We start from the raw sequence: 16,521 nt of genomic DNA on the forward strand, positions 1-16,521 counted from the left end.
TGAAAAAGATTGAGCACCACTGATATAGAAACATACGTTTTTCAGAATACTGTTGAGATTTAGGAGACATGTAGAATCGGCTTCAGGTCTCAATGGGTTAACCTGATTTCGTCCTACTAGAATACATTGTCCCATGCCATGGATGGCTGCCAGTCTAAGGTGTTCTGTTCTTTCTCTCTCTCTCTCTCTCTCTATGGCCTCCTAGAATCCGACCCAGGTTGGCACAGCCCTGCAGGTGTTCTACAACCTGGGCAGTCTGAGGGAGACCATCGGCGGCGTGGTGGGAGGCTATCGAACCACCATCCAGGACAATGTCACTGCTGCGCTTGACATCAAAGGCCTGACGCAGCCCGCCAACACCAGAGGTATGAGTAGGAGGCTGTGTGCGCTGTTTTTATGTTGTAATCTTGATATACAAATATGTGTTTACTGGACATTCACCCAGCACCTGCATGCTCCAATCCATAGTGCTGTAATGCTTTATGCATGGGTTTATGCATATACTCTTTCTTTTAACGTGCTTTGTGCTTTATTTCATTTTTTGAAGGTTGGTTAAGTGATATTTTATATTTATATTGCTCTATAATCATTGCTAGAGTGTTTGTTCAATAACAGGAGTCTACCAGTCTCTGAAGCTCAGATGATACATTTTCAGGTTGGGATACCGATTTTATCCAATCAGGAGACAGAACACATACAGGATACAGGATGATCCAGTGAAATTGGAAGTAATAACTCAAAGAAATGAGCAGACAAAATTGGAAGCAGAACACTTTAAAATTGAAGCTGATAAATGGGTACTCTCCTGATTTGTTTAAATTGGTAACACCTCTGAAAAATCATTTTCTGTTTATTAAAGAGCTGGAGAGACGAGGAGACCCTGGTAATTGAACAAACCAGGAATGATTACTATCACAATATAGAGCTTTAACCTTTTTTAACAAAATACCCCAAAATAATTTAACCTGATTGATTTATTTTAGCCCCTATTTCCACTCTCCCTCAAGAGGCGTTGCATTTTGCCAGTCCACAATTCTAAATAGGAATCTGCTCTTAATTTATTTTGCCTTGTTAAATAAAGGTTACATAAAAATGTTAACTTTATTTTGAGACACTCTGACCAGTAAGAAACACATAACCGCCAGGGACGTGCACAGATAGACTCTAGGTGATGCTAGAGCGCCTGCCCTTTGCCCTCTTGACCAGAAGTGCCCTTTTGAAAAAAAGGGCACTTCTGGTCCCTGCAGTTTACAGCAGGGGTCTTCAACAGGGGGTCCGGGACCCCTAGGGGGTCCTCAGAGTTACTACAGGGGGTCCGCCAAATCTTTATGTGATATGATTTTTCTTTTTACCGTAACCACTCGAAACCTAGCATCCCTTTTCTGAGGAGAACTTTAGCCAAAAATAGCTGATCTACAAGCCCACAACGCCTCGCAGCGCGAGGTATACTGTAGGTGTAGAGGGAAAAAAGAGCAGACCAAGTAAACAAAAAAAAGTATGATTTACTTGAGCACCTGCCCCTCAAAATGTCTGTGCACGCCACTGATCACCACACAGTCCGAGCTCGGGATTCTAGAACGCCTTGTGTGATGTTCTCTAAAAATAGTGTCTCAACCTCTGATATATGTGTCAAGCCTGGTTTATATACTCTGTCCTACAACGGCGTCTCCTACGACTTAAGCAGATCTACAAGCTGTGTGAGCTTGTAGGTGGTCTGTTTTCAACGGGCGACACCACCGCGCAACTAAGTATAAGTCAGGCGAGTACTTTTTCCAGCACTGTGTGTTTCTCATACATATAAAACATGTTTGTAGTCTTCATGGTGTGTGTGTCTCTCTCTGCAGGCGCTCCGGGCAGAGCGGTGATGCCCACTCCGGGGAACACGGCAGCGTTCCGCGCTGCTCTTTGGACCAACCTTGAAAAGCTGATGGACCAGATCTGTGCTGCCTGTAGACAGGTACGGTACCACCGCTAGCTCCCTGCTCGAGAAGGTTATTATTGCGAACGCTCGCCGCGCCTCCGCCCAAGTGCAGCTTACTATGACACCGTGCCCGGGTTGTGAGTGTCTCTGTCTCTCTGTGGGCACTGCCTGTGTATAGCCGCGCCCCCATGTGACTCGCGCTCTGCTCTCATTGGCAGCACGGCTTGACAAACAGCAATTCCGTGCATAGATGACTAGGAACTCCGAAACATAGGAGAACCATATCCCCCCCCCATTAACTTCAATACGAGGCAGAGGCAGTCACGTCACTTTCTCTCTACGCTCTCCCCATCACGGTGAAATAACACGGATTCCTAGTCCGTAAATACACAACATAACAACTTCAAAAATACAAAAAAAAAAATAGGGCTGCGTTCGCTTCCAGCGTTCGCGCGTCTTACTTGTAGTATAACTTTTTATTTATTTAGTTTTTATTTTTATTTCACATTTTGACTATTTGTTTTCAGTTGTGTTTTGATTAGTTTTAGTTTTCATTGTAATATGGGGTTGTCAGGCGAGATTAAATTAGTTGACAAAAATAGTGACAAGATAGATATTGATCCCGCGGGGGAATTACACTCGCCCTGTGCTCGGCATCACAGCGGTCAGAGTTACAAAGACACACATACAGAGTAAGGAAAGTATACAGCAATTGCCGATCTACAAGCTCACAACGCGTTGCATCGCTATGAATTGCGAGCATGTACTGTAGATCAGTGTTTTTTGCTATTTTTGAAGAAAATATTAAGCTTATGTATGACATTTTGACAAAGACTAAAACTAAGGACATTTTTTCTATCCTCTCTGAGGATATTACAAGTGGGTACCCAAATGATTAGCAAAATACTAAAGAATGTAAATAAAAATCTTTTTCCTACCCATCTGACCACTTAACACGGCAGCCCAGTGGCTAGCCGTGTTGTTGCTGCTGCCGTTAAGTGGTCAGATGGGTGGGCCGCGAACGCCTTTGAGATTTTCAAGTGGGCCCTTGGCCAGAAAAAGGTTGAGAACCACTGCTACAGTGTAAGGCTTGTGAAGGATTGTAAACGTGGCCTTTCCTCTGCTGTTTGTGTCACCAGGTGCAGCATCTGCAGAAGGTCCTGGCCAAGAAGAGAGACCCAGTCACTCATGTCTGCTTCATCGATGAGATCATTAAGGTAAGAGACACGGCCTCTGTCGCACATACGCGCGCGCGTGCGTGTGTGCGTGCATGTTCAAAAATAGCAGATATACAAGCTCATAGCGCGGCACCGAGTGCCGCACTATGAACTTGTAGATCTGCTATTTTTGAAAATTCTCGAAAATGTGTGCAAATATTTGATTAAAAAAAGCATTTGTAGCTCAAATCTTTGCTTCTGGGGGTCCCTGGAACATTTTCTTTAGATGGGTGTTACGACCCCCTGTCTAGGGTAGGGGAGGTGACATAATAATGGAGGACAAAATCGCTTTCAAAAATTAATTGATTTTATTTTCCTTTTTTGTGCAGAGATTTCAAACTCTTTTTTGTCTTTTTTGTATAAGTGCAGAAACTCCAGGGTGCTGGTTTACATTTGCAAAAACCTCTACCTAATAAATAAAATGACCCCCTAACCTAAACCTAACCAAAGAAAAATATACAAATGCTAAACTTACTTACCTAACTAATGAATAAACAGAAACAAATAACGAAGTGGTTAAACCAAATAAAAGGACCAAACACCCCTACAAGGCGAGTGAACAGATACATACAAGAATGAATGAAATAGGCAAATATATACAAAGTAACTTTAACTCAACAATACGTATCAGAAAGCAACATGTTTAACTATACGGTAACTGAAGGTCAAACAAAGTAACTGAGGGACAAACAAAGAAACTGAATGAGTCAAGTTCACTGAAGGACAAATGAACAAACAGAACAAAACAGGCTACACGGGTTCGGGGAGACGGAGGGATTGAATCCCTGCTTGCTCTTTCAAATGAGAGCGACCAGTCCCCATGACTGTCGGGACAGAATGAGCTTTTATAGGTGAGCTCCAGAGAACAGCCAACCCTGGCTTAGGCGGAGACAAAGGGGGCGACGAATAAGAGCAGGGGAACAGGGCCAGAGGCTGGACCTGTCAATCTGGACAACCTGAATGTAATCAGCCACTTCACACTCACACCAGCAATCACCTTATAAGGATACAGAAAAGCAACAATATAACACAAGCCACACATAATCCCACAGTATTCCAAAACATCATAATTATACCAAAATAAACCAAATACAAATGTGGTAATAATAAATCCAAATACGGCTGGCCGTAACAATGGGGGCCCGTGTGTGCATATCCGTATGTATTACTATATGTATGAGCTTGTAGATCAGCTATTTTCAGGACAAGAGTAAAAGAAATTACACAAATATAAAAAAAAAAAAAACATTAATGTAACCATTGTCCTAAAACGTTGATGTCCTTGCAAGTATAGTAATACAAACCCGTGTGTGTGTGTGTGCGTGTGCACGTGTTTACTTATTCATGTGCACAAAGGGTGTTTGTGAGCTGTCACACATGTAGCCCATGATCCTCTAACCCTCATTTGTGTGAACTAATCAGGGGACTGGCTATACCGGCACATTAGCCACTAATGACTTCCCTGCAGATTGGTAGCAGCTGTAGCTGTGTGTGTGTGTGTGTGTGTGTGTGTGTGTGTGTGTGTGTGTGTGTGTGTGTGTGTGTGTGTGTGTGTGTGTGTGTGTGTGTGTGTGTGTGTGTGTGTGTGTGTGTGTGTGTGTGTGTGTGTGTGTGTGTGTGTTTGTGTGTCATTGTGTGTGCGTGACCAGCTCAGTGGCCTTGTGGTTAGAGTGGCCGCCCTGAGATCGGGAGGTCGGGGGTTATATCCCCCCGGGGGCCGGGTCATATAGCAAACATTATAAAAGTGGGACCCAATGCCTCCGTGCTTGGCATTCAGCATCAATGTTTAGTGTCCCTACGACATACTAGCGTCATGTCCAGGGGGCGTACTTGTACATCAAGCAGCCTCAGGCTACAGAAACAGAAGATAGGCTCCTGCCCTGTGTGCACCACTTGGCTCAGGAACAGTGTTGGAAAAAGTACTCACATTTCTTACTTAAGTAAAAGTATCAATACTGCAACGTAGAAATACTTTGTTATGCAGAATCGCGACGCATTGTGAGCTTGTAGATCGGCTATTTTCAAATTGGCCGAAATGTATATGGGGTTGAAGTGGTTAATGTTTTGTAATGATAATCAAAATTACAAAGTTAAATTAACAAGTAACTAAAGTTTTCAAATAATTGTTGTGTGGTAAAAGTAGAATATTTGCCTCTGAGATGTAGTGGAGTAGAAGTAAAAGTACAGAAAATTGGAAATACTCCAGTAAAGTAAAAAATACCTCTAAATTGTACTTAAGTATAGTACATGAGTAAATGTACCTAGTTACTTTACACCACTGCTCAGGAACCGTTGGTTTCCAAGGCTACTTCCTTATGTGTGTGAGTGCGTGCGTGAGCGAGCGTGAGTGAGTGTGTAATTGTGATCAACGCACAACACAAAGCAATCAGTACGTTGATTTGTTCCACCTACTGGTACGCTTTAGGTGAAGTGAATCTGTAATTACGGCACACTTCGCTCATCTATCTTTACATTCCACAAAGGGGTGTGTGTGTGTGTGTGTGTGTGTGTGTGTGTGTGTACAGTACAGTACAGTACAGTACAGTACAGTACAGTACAGTATGTCTGTCTGTCTGTAAATGGTGCATTTATATAGCGTTTTTATCCAAAGCGCTTTACATAGATTGTGCATTACATTCACCCATTCACACACACATTCATACACCGATGGAGAAGGAAACCATACAAGGCACCAACCTGCTCATCGGGAGCAATTAGGGGTTCAGTAGCCTCGGAAACCCATGCATTTTTTTTTTGTTACAAAAGAAAAAAAGCCTGGGAGAACGGTGCAGGAACGCTGGTCTTAGGACCTTGTTATCTCCTAACCAATCAGAGTGCAGAGGGGCGTCGCTCTAAATTTGGTGACGTCAGCGTGCTCCGTGCACAGGCCGGGGGGGGGGGGGGAAGGGGAGGGGAGGCGGGGACATAGATTGGTGAAGCAATAGGAAGCGGCGTTGGAATCCAGCGCCTGGTTTTGGATCCGCCCTTCAAGACCATCGATTGGGCTCGTTCTCTCAGTCTAGGGGTTCAGGGTCTTGCTCAAGGACACTTCGACACTAACTCTGGGGGAGCCCGGGATCGAACTGGAAACCTCGCGGCTTCCATCCGGCCGCTCTACCGGCCACTCTACCCCTGAGCCACTGCCACCCCCGGGACCCAAACTGATGAAAATAGTTTGTGAGCTTGTAGATGTGCTACTGTACTTTATATCTATTTATTTATTTATTTTAATGGAATTTCTTTGATTATTTATTAATTTAACAAAAAAAATATAGGGGGAAAAAAACTCCAGGCGACCCATAAAAAAATGTGTCCGTGACCCACTGTTTGGGAACCGCTGTATGTACAGTATCGTATGTTCATATCTCGAGGACCGCCCGAACCAGTAGCCTTCATATTTGCCTTGTATTGCCGACACCCCAAGGAAGTGCAGTGTCGAATGAATGTGCAGTCATTTGGATCAGCGGTACTCCAGAACCGGCATGCACCACCAACACATGCAAAGTCCATGAAAAGTCATGAATACGACCTTCGCCCGCAAAAGACGCGGGCGAAGGCCGGGACAGCCCTAGTAATCGTGACGGCCCTAGTAATCGTGACAGCCCTAGAGACACTTTGTTTTTGAATGACGTCTGTCTGTCTCTCTGTCCTTTGCATATCTCAAGAACCGTTCATCCTATGTACTTTACGTTTGACGGGTGCATTGCTGTGGACACAGCCTGTCCAGTGTGAACAGTGGCGTGCACAGACATTTTGAGGGGCAGATGCTCAAGTAAATTATACTTTTTTTTGTTTACTTGGTCTGCTCTTTTTTCCCTCTACACCTATACCTCTTTGCCAAAAATAGCCGATCTACAAGCCCACAACGCCTCGCAGCGCGAGGCGTTGTGGGCTTGTAGATCGGCTATTTTTGGCTAAAGTTCTCCTCAGAAAAGGGATGCTAGGTTTCGAGTGGTTATGGTAAAAAGAAAAATCATATCACATAAAGATTTGGCGGACCCCCTGTAGTAACTCTGAGGACCCCCTGTTGAAGACCCCTTGCTGTAAACTGAAAAACAGGGCACTTCTGGTCGAGGGCAAAGGGCAGGTGCTCTAGCACCACCTAGAGTCTATCTGTGCACGTCCCTGAGTGTGAAGTCGATCGGATGAGCAGTTCTCCAGAACCGTCTCGCTCCGAACACTGACCAATGATCATGCAATGAGCACTTGCTGTAACAACAAGAACAACAACAACATTAATACCGTTTTTAGTTTCATCACCATCTTCATCATCATCATCATCATCATCATCACCACCACCACCCGCGTTGTCGTCATCCTCTCTACACATTGTTTCGAGACCAGAGTCGCCGGAGTTACTATGGAAACACAGCTCTCACCAATTACCCGGAGATGGAAGTGTGAGTTGGAGATCTAATGACACGTCTAAATGACTGGAGCTGCACCTCCACAGGCGTTCACCCCGCTCCCTTTCTTTTCATTCCAACCATGCTGAGAGCCATTCCGTTTGATCAGTGTGCGTGGTTAAAACGCTAAAGGCTTTTGTTGGATATCGCCGCTGTGTCGGGCAGACACCTCGTATGTCCATGTTTTCAACTCTTTACGTTTTTTTTTCTTATAAATGAATGCCCTAATTCATCATTCAAGAGTGTCACACAAAATCAGTGAAAATAGCAAACCTACACGCTCGCAACACCTCGTTTTTAACCCATTAAGACCTGGAACTGTATCATTTTTAGATTTGAGCTAAAAAGCATTATTTTACACTTTGGGCTATTCAAAAATAGCAGATATACAAGCTCATAGCGCGGCACCGAGTGCCGCGCTATGAGCTTGTAGATCTGCTATTTTTGAAAAATCGTGAAAATGTGTGCAAATCTTTGAATATATATATTTTTAAAGCGAACATTTTTTAACTCAAATATTTGCTCTGGGGGTCCCTGGAACAAAATATTTTGATGGGGGTCGGCGGCCAAATACATATAATTTTGGGGGTCCTTGACATGAAAAAGATTGAGCACCACTGATATAGAAACATACGTTTTTCTGAAAACTGTTGAGATTTAGGAGACATGTAGAATCGGCTTCAGGTCTCAATGGGTTAAAATAATGATAAAAAAAAGGAATGGTTTTGGAATTACAAGGTTTCACACCCGACAGCAATGATATGCATACTGTAGCACTACCTCCACTTACCGTCCTCGGGCATCCTGGAGGTACGGCTGTCACAATCATGACCTTCTTACTCGACGATTAATTATCACAGAAATAATAGCTATTAACCCATTAAGACCTGAGGTCTTCCAAATCAGTTTTCCTGAGTTTTTAGAAAAACGTATGTCGCTATATCAGTGGTGCTCAAAACGTGTCTAGGACCTCTAAACTGTATATGTATTTGCCTGCGGACCCCCATGTCAAAATATTTTGTTCCATATACCCCTAGAAGCAAAGATTTGAGTAAAAAAAAATACTTAAACAATATGTATATTCAAAGATTTGCACAAAATATGTTCTAAAATGACACAATGATGCTTTCCCGGTCTTAACTCATTCCCTGCCAAAAACGTAAAAAACGTAATTAAACAATTCTGCCAAGAACGTAAAAAACGTAATTTTAAAAAAATAAATAAAAAAAATGTGACAACATTTTTTTTTTTAATCCAAATTTGACCCAAAGACCAAGGAGATATGATTTTTCGAAGATCTAGACTCCCACCCACTTCCTTGTTAACTTAAAACTTAAAAATTCTGTATCTCGGCTCCTGAGTACTTTTTTTTTTTCAATGAAAAATCTCTGGCAGTGGGCAAACGCGGAAAGCAATAATTGTGGCAGTGAATGAGTTAATGGGTTAACGATTGATTTGAACATTGGAACATATAAATTACAGTAATGGGTTTTTAGGCTCCATCAAACATGTCACAGGGCAGATATGACAAATAACTTAAATATACCAAGAAATGGTCACATGAAAATATTTGCTCACAACGTGGCATGATGCGATGCGTTGGAAGCAGCGTTGATTTTGACAGCAAATTGTGATTTAGTTTTAGTCATAGTCTTTTGAATAAAATTCCATTTAGTTTTAGTCATATTTTAGTCACCTGAAATGTTTTAGTTTTTGTCTAGTTTTAGTCGACTAAATATCATAAGATTATAGTCTACTAAATCTACAGTTGATTTAGTTGACCAAATTTCATTTTGGCGGGCCTTGATGTTGTCGTAAGGGCTGATTTTACACGATCTACAAGCTCTCAACGCGTCGCAGCTTGTAGATCTGCTATTTTCAGAGCGCAACACCTGAGCGCAGCCGAACATAAAATGACTTGTCTTTTAGTTCTACTGGATTCTACCAATCTCTTCTCCCCTCGTCCCTCACTAACATTTTAGTCTAGTTTCTATTTGTTGACGAAATTGTCAATGTATTTAGTCTTAGTTTTAGTCATCATAGCTTATTTTTTATTTCGTTTTCGTCAGTGAAAAAAGGCAGTCGACGAACATTTTTCGTCATAGTTTTAGTCGACAAAGTCAACACTGGTTGTGAGCTTGTAGATTTGCTATTTTCACTTTTGAAATGAGGCTAAAGTGTTTTATTCATAATGTACTTTCTCCCTTCCTAGACATGTAGTGGAGTCAACAGTGCAATATTTGTCTTTGAAAGGCAGTGGAGTGAAAGTCATTTAGAATCCAAAAATACAAATGCTCAAGTACAGATACAGTACAAAGATGTACTGAAGCAACAGTACTCAAGTAAATGTACTTTGTTAATGTCGGGAAGAGGTACAGAAAGGCAGCCGTGTGCCAGAGACGTTGCACAGGGTCTGGCGATGGGACGATAATGGAGTTTACACAGACACACATGTCAACATCCATTAGCTAATCAAAGCGTGTCTCTGTCTGGATGTCTGTGTCTGTACGGTTGGGTTTCACTTGACATATATAGGCTTATTTATTTGTGCAGGTGTCGTGGCTGTCCAATAACCTCTGTCCAATGACACAAGGTTGATATTGAGAATGACCTCTCTTGACTACGGCTGCAGTGCTATTCTTACCGTCTTTCTGTCCCCAAAGTCAAAACCAAACGTGGAAGAAGCAGTGTGCAGTTTTTAACCCATTAAGACCTGGGGCCGATTCTACAAATGCCTTCTAAATCAGTAGTTCTCACACTTTTCAAGATTTTTGTGCCGTGCTGCAAGCTTGCACATCTGCTATTTTTGAATAGCCAACGCAAAAATCTAAAATGACACAGATGCCTTCCTGGTTTCAATGGGTTAATGCACCATGCAGTATATCTGGAACAAACTCCCAGAAAACTGCAGGTCCCTGCTACCATTCTCGGCTCTTTTCTTATTTGCCTGTTCATTTCTGGTGCTGCACTGTAATTTTATTTCCATTGGTGGCTGATTTATTTGACCTAATTCTCATTTTCTATTCTTTTTTTATTCTTTACAATTTTTTTCAATTCATAATGTTTCTTTTGCTCTTAATGTTTTGTGTAAAGCACTTGGAGTTGCCCTGTTGTTGAAAGGTACTATACAGATTAACTTGCCTTGCTTTGAAAACATGGAACAACAGACAATATGTTGATTGAATTTCCCCTGTTGTTAAGGGACATGCCGTTTTTATAGCCTGGAAACCAGACGAATCTGCCAGTGCAAAAAAAGTAAAGAAGCCTGGTCTGGCCCCGCTCGGTTGGGATTGGATTTCGCTGCCCCCGAAGTTGTGGGGCACCAATCAGGGCCCATTATGCAAATTTGGGGCGGGTTTATCACCAGAGGCATTTTTTTTAATCTGCCCCTTGGAAATGCAGGTTCCAGACTAATATCTACACTGTGATATTAGTCTGGCCATTTCAGGCTACCGTTTTTAGAGATGTCTGTACATCTAAAAACATACCGTTTTAGAGGCTACCGATTGAGACCTGAAGCCGATTCTACATGTCTCCTAAATCTCAGTATTCTGAAAAACGTATGTTTCTATATCAGTGGTGCTCAATCTTTTTCATGTCAAGGACCCCCAAAGTTATATGTATTTGGCCGCGGACCCCCATCAAAATATGTTGTTCCAGGGACCCCCCAGAAGCAAAGATTTGAGTTAAAAATGTTTGCTTTAAAAATATATATATTCAAAGAATTGCACACATTTTCACGAACTTTAAAAAATAGCAGATCTACAAGCTCGTAACGCGGGACTCGGTGCCGCGCTATGAGCTTGTAGATCTGCTATTTTTTAATAGCCCAAGGTGTAAAATAATGCTTTTTAGCTCAAATCTAAAAATGACACAGTTCCAGGTCTTAATGGGTTAAGTGGTCAGATGGGTGGGCCACGAACAGATTTTCAAATGGGCCTTGATCCAGAAAATGTTGGGAACCACTGTTTCTTTCTGTGCAGACTCTGCAGATAAAAATATGTTTGACAACTATGAATTGGCCTAATTTATATTATTACTTATTACTTTGTTGTATGACAGCGTTAATCACCCAAAACAACAGACTTTCTGCGAACAACCCTGATCGCACCGCCACGTTCGAATTAGGCTTCACACACCAGAATACACAGGCCATCAATATCAAGGAGTTCCACTAATACATAAGTGTACTACCAAGGGTAACGTGGGTTGAATTCACTGGTGGAATAGCTGCTTAACCCATTAAGACCGGGAACGCATCAGTGTGTCATTTTTTGATTTCTCTGGCTATTCAAAAATAGCAGATATACAAGCTCGTAGCGCGGCACCGAGTGCCGCGCTACGAGCTTGTATATCTGCTATTTCTTTGAAAAATAGTGAAAATGTGTGCAAAACATTTTTAACTAAAATCTTTGCTTCTAGGGATTCTACAAATGTCTTCTAAATTCTTGCAGTAAAATAAAATATTATTTTTTTTACTTATGTTGCTGTATATCAGTGGATCTCAAACATTTTTCATGTCTAGGACCCCCGAAATGATAAGTATTTGTCCGCGGACCCCCCCCCCACCCCCTCTCAAAATATTTTGTTCCAGGGACCCCGCAGAAGCAAAGGTTTGAGTTGAAAATGTTTGCTTTAAAAAATATATATATTCAAATATTTGCATTCATTTTCAGATTTGCATACATTTTCACGTCTTAATGGGTTAATTATGTCCAATCGTTTGTACAATTGTCCGTGGATCAAAAAGAGAACAATTCCCTCCTCCACGACAGCTCACGATGTGAAGTGTAGGTGTGAGCCTGCCTGGTCAGCCTCGGAGGAGAAATATGCCTTTATTGTGTTCGCTGGCGGAAGAACGAATGAACAAATCGCTCAAATCTTGTGCACATGATATTATATTATGCATCAGTGGCTCTCAACCTTTTCTGGATCAGGGCCCACTTGAAAACCAAGGGTCCGTGGCCCACCCATCTGACCACTGAACACTAACTTCTAGCTAACTTCTTTATTCATTGGTATCACCTTTCAATATTCATGTTATATTATCACTGAAATCTTAGTATTTTGCTAATCATTTGGGGGCCCTTGCAATATCCTTGCGGCCCATCATAGGGCCCTGGCCCCACAGGTTGAGAACCAGTGTTAGACATACTTTAATATCATTTGTGACAACTTTTTTTTCTCTCCCTTAAACATGAATGCCCCTTAACAGCTTTCAACCTGGCGTCCCTAATTTGGGCATGTCATTTTTTCCGGCTTTTATTTTTTATTTTTAAGAAAGTTGTTGAATTTTTGGTAGCACTTGCTATGCATCCTATGTGTATAACGCATCATGAACAAACACATAGGATGCATAGCAAGTGCTACCAATTTCTTTATTGAAAATAAGGCTTTCAACCACTTTAACTCACCCCAGCATCCATATTCTGGGGAGCACATTAGCCAAAAATTGCAGATCTACAAGCTCACAACGCGTCACACAACGCTTGTACTGTAGATTGGCGATTTTTTTTGGTGAAGAGATTTGGTACAGTTGCAACTCAGGTCCGTTTTACTAAGAATAGAGGGATGTTTAAGTGGTTCTTCCTCTGACTCTACAGGACAGCCAGCCTGACATCCTCTACACCTTCTGGAATGATGTCACCAATATTCTGTCAGTGGAGTTCCACAAGGCTACCACAGGTACAGTAACACATTTCTCTTCACCTCCTCTCCTCTCCTCTCCTCTCCTCTCCTCTCCTCTCCTCTCCTCTCCTCTCCTCTCGACCTGGGGGGGGGGGGGGGCTAAGGACTGTATATGTTGTAATGGGTGGGCGGAGAGTGAGAAAAAGAATGTCAAGAGCCAAGAATATCCGTGCGCTCCCACTCACGCAGCAAGAATAACAGCAAAGTGTGAAAAAGGAGAGAGGCGGTCTTGGCTCACGTCTATCCTAGCGTTGCACCCAACACTCTGTACACTTCTCTCTACACGGTGTGTTTACATACAGTATGTGCGGTATATATAACTATATCAACTATTGCATGGACATTCTGAGCATGCACGCATGTGTAAACCATTCTGACGGAGTGACTGCAGGACGGATAGATAAGAGAGTGGCTGCTTAGATGGACAGCAATAGTGGAGGAAGAGAAGAGGATAAGAGAGAGAGAGAGAGTGTGTTGTCAATAATAGAGCCTGTCCGATGCCGATCCCATTTTTGGAGAGTCCTAGACCAGTGGTTCTCAAACTTTTTCATGTCAAGGACCCCCAAATTGACACTTATTATTAGCCCGCGGACCCCCATTTGAAAAGATATGCCAGGGACCCCCATAAGTTTTTTTTACGGCTCTAGCAGTGATTCTCAACCATTTACATTTCAAGGACCCCCCAGTTTGACATGCATTAGGGCTACGGACCCCCATTTAATGGCATTTATATCTCTGGGACCCCAATTCATATGGTAAAATCAATGTTAATTTAACTCTTGAGAGTGTACAAATGGAACCAAATGGACCCGTTAGGGTCCATTTGGTTCCATTTGTACACTCAGAGTTACAGACCCATAAGGGTCCATTTGGTTCCTATCCATCATTTAGCTGGGGGACCCCCTGGAACCCCCTCAAGTACCCCTGGGGGTCCCCGGACCCCACTTTGAGAACCAATGTCCTATACCAACAATTACCGATGTTTTATTATTTATTTTCTATTTGAGAACATTTGACTCATAAGCAAGAGATAAAAATAAACATAAATAAATGTGTGTCTGCAAAACTGCTGTCATCAATCAAGTCAAATAATGGCCGATACGTATATGGGCCAAACCGGTATGTTGGTCGAGCTCTTGTCAATTATGTGAGGAAGCATTTCAGACAGAGGCGACGGCTTCCTTCTCGTCATGTCCCTCTGTTCCCTGCTCAGCGCTAACTCTAGTCCACACCCATCATCATATTTTATTTTTGTGATTGACCTTGGCACTGCTGCTGCATAAACCGTATCCCCAGTGTGTCACTGTGGAACTCCCGGTTAAGTGTAACGCAAGGCCAGGACGGTATGAAATAGCCTGAAGTCCAGCTTGACATTCATTAAAGAGTCCTGACGACGTGAATCTCACCAAAGTCCAGAAAAGACGAGCTAACATTACAACATCCATCATAGTCAGGGACGTGCACAGATAGGCTCTAGGTGGTGCTAGAGCACCTGCCCTTTGCCCTCTTGACCAGAAGTGCTCTTTTGAAAGAAAAAAAAAAGTTTACAGCAGGGGTCTTCAACAGGGGGTCCGGGACCCCTAGGGGGTCCTCAGAGTTAATACAGGGGGTCCGACAATTCTTTATGTGATATGATTTTTCTTTTTTACCATAACCACTCGAAACCTAGCATCCCTTTTCTGAGGAGAACTTCAGCCAAAAATAGCAGATCTACAAGCCCACAACGCCTCGCGTTGTGGGCTTGTAGATCGGCTATTTTTGGCAAAGAGTTATAGGTGTAGAGGGAAAAAAGAGTAGACCAAGTCAACAAAAAAAAGTATAATTTACTTGAGCACCTGCCCCTCAAAATGTCTGTGCACGCCACTGATCATAGTGATATATGCTTGGCTGTGGACAAATAGCTGGCAAGCTTTTGGGGCGAACTGGAGCCTGTCGCCTGACCTTTAATTTATCGTCAGCTTTGTCTCCTCTTCTATAGCCTTTAAGTGTTAAAGAAGCTATACCTGTAATTTGTCTTCCTTTTAGCCAGTGGTGGAAAAAGTACTACATTTTTTTACTTAATTAAAAGTATCTTTTAAATAATGCAATGCAGAAATGCTCCGTTACAAGCACAAGTCCTGTAATCAAAATTTACTTGAGTAAAAGTACAAAAGTATTGGCGTCTAAATGTACTTAAAGTACCAAAAGTAAAAGTACTAGTTATGCAGAATATCCCGTCTAAAATGTGTAAAAGTCTTTTGAAAATAGCAGATCTACAAGCTCACAACGCGTCGCATCGCGACGCGTTGTGAGCTTGTAGATCAGCTATTTTCAAATAGCCAAAGTTTAAATAGGGCTGAAGTGGTAGATCTAGTGGAGTAGAAGTAAAAGTATAGAAAGATTGAAATATTCTCATAAAGTAAAAGTTCCTCTAATGTGTACTGTTGTTTTTTATTTATCATTATTATTTACTCTGTTGTATAATGCTTCTGTAATCCCGGCCTCATTGAAAATGAGGGCTCTGCCCTCAATGTATCCCCGAGAAAATAAATAAAGGTTGAATGAACGAAAACGGTACTTGAGTAAATGTACTTAGTTACTTTACACCGCTGCTTTTAGCTATTTTAGATCTCTCCTCCGCTCTTCAAAGTAGGCCGGGTAGCCTAGAGGTTGGGATGAGCTGGATTTAATTAAATGTGACCCTTTCTCTTTCTATTTCTCTCTCTCTCTCTCTCTCTCTCTCTCTGTCTCTCTCTCTCTCTCTCTCTCTCTCTCTCTCTGTGTGTCTCTCTCTCTCTCTCTCTGTCTCTGTCTCTGTCTCTGTCTCTCTCTCTCTCTCTCTCTCTCTCTCTCTCTCTGTCTCTGTCTCTCTCTCTCTCTCTCTCTCTCTCTCTCTCCAGCGTCTACATTCCTGAAGCAGGCGGTGGAGGGGGAGTATCCCAAACTGCTGCGTCTGTACAATGACCTCTGGCGCCGGCTGCAGCAGTACAGCGCCAGCATACAGGGGGCGCTGATGGGCAGCGGAGGGACGGACGCGCCTCTTCTGGACATGTCGGCCACGGAGACGGACGGCCAGGACCTCTTCACGCACGCCAAACAGGACTACAAGTGAGTTAGACACGCCAAACAGGACTACAAGTGAGTTAGACACGCCAAACAGGACTACAAGTGAGTTAGACACGCCAAACAGGACTACAAGTGAGTTAGATACGCCAAACAGGACTACAAGTGAGTTAGATACGCCAAACAGGACTACAAGTGAGTTAGATACGCCAAACAGGACTACAAGTGAGTTAGACACGCCAAACAG

At 42.6% G+C, this 16,521-nt stretch overlaps 1 protein-coding gene across 1 annotated transcript in view; it reads left to right on the forward strand.

The window, feature by feature from the left end:
- cog5 (component of oligomeric golgi complex 5) overlaps positions 1-16,521 on the forward strand; it is an 89,870-nt gene that overhangs the window by 48,466 nt on the left and 24,883 nt on the right. Inside the window, exons 8-12 of the mRNA XM_084050069.1 lie at positions 206-365; positions 1,845-1,957; positions 3,061-3,138; positions 13,148-13,229; positions 16,112-16,319. Of these exons, the coding sequence (XP_083906195.1) occupies positions 206-365; positions 1,845-1,957; positions 3,061-3,138; positions 13,148-13,229; positions 16,112-16,319 (641 nt within the window). The remainder of the gene's footprint in view (positions 1-205; positions 366-1,844; positions 1,958-3,060; positions 3,139-13,147; positions 13,230-16,111; positions 16,320-16,521) is intronic.

This window comes from Gymnoscopelus microlampas, assembly GCF_963454915.1.
Source record: "Gymnoscopelus microlampas genome assembly, chromosome: 23".
In the NCBI taxonomy this organism is placed as follows: domain Eukaryota; kingdom Metazoa; phylum Chordata; class Actinopteri; order Myctophiformes; family Myctophidae; genus Gymnoscopelus; species Gymnoscopelus microlampas.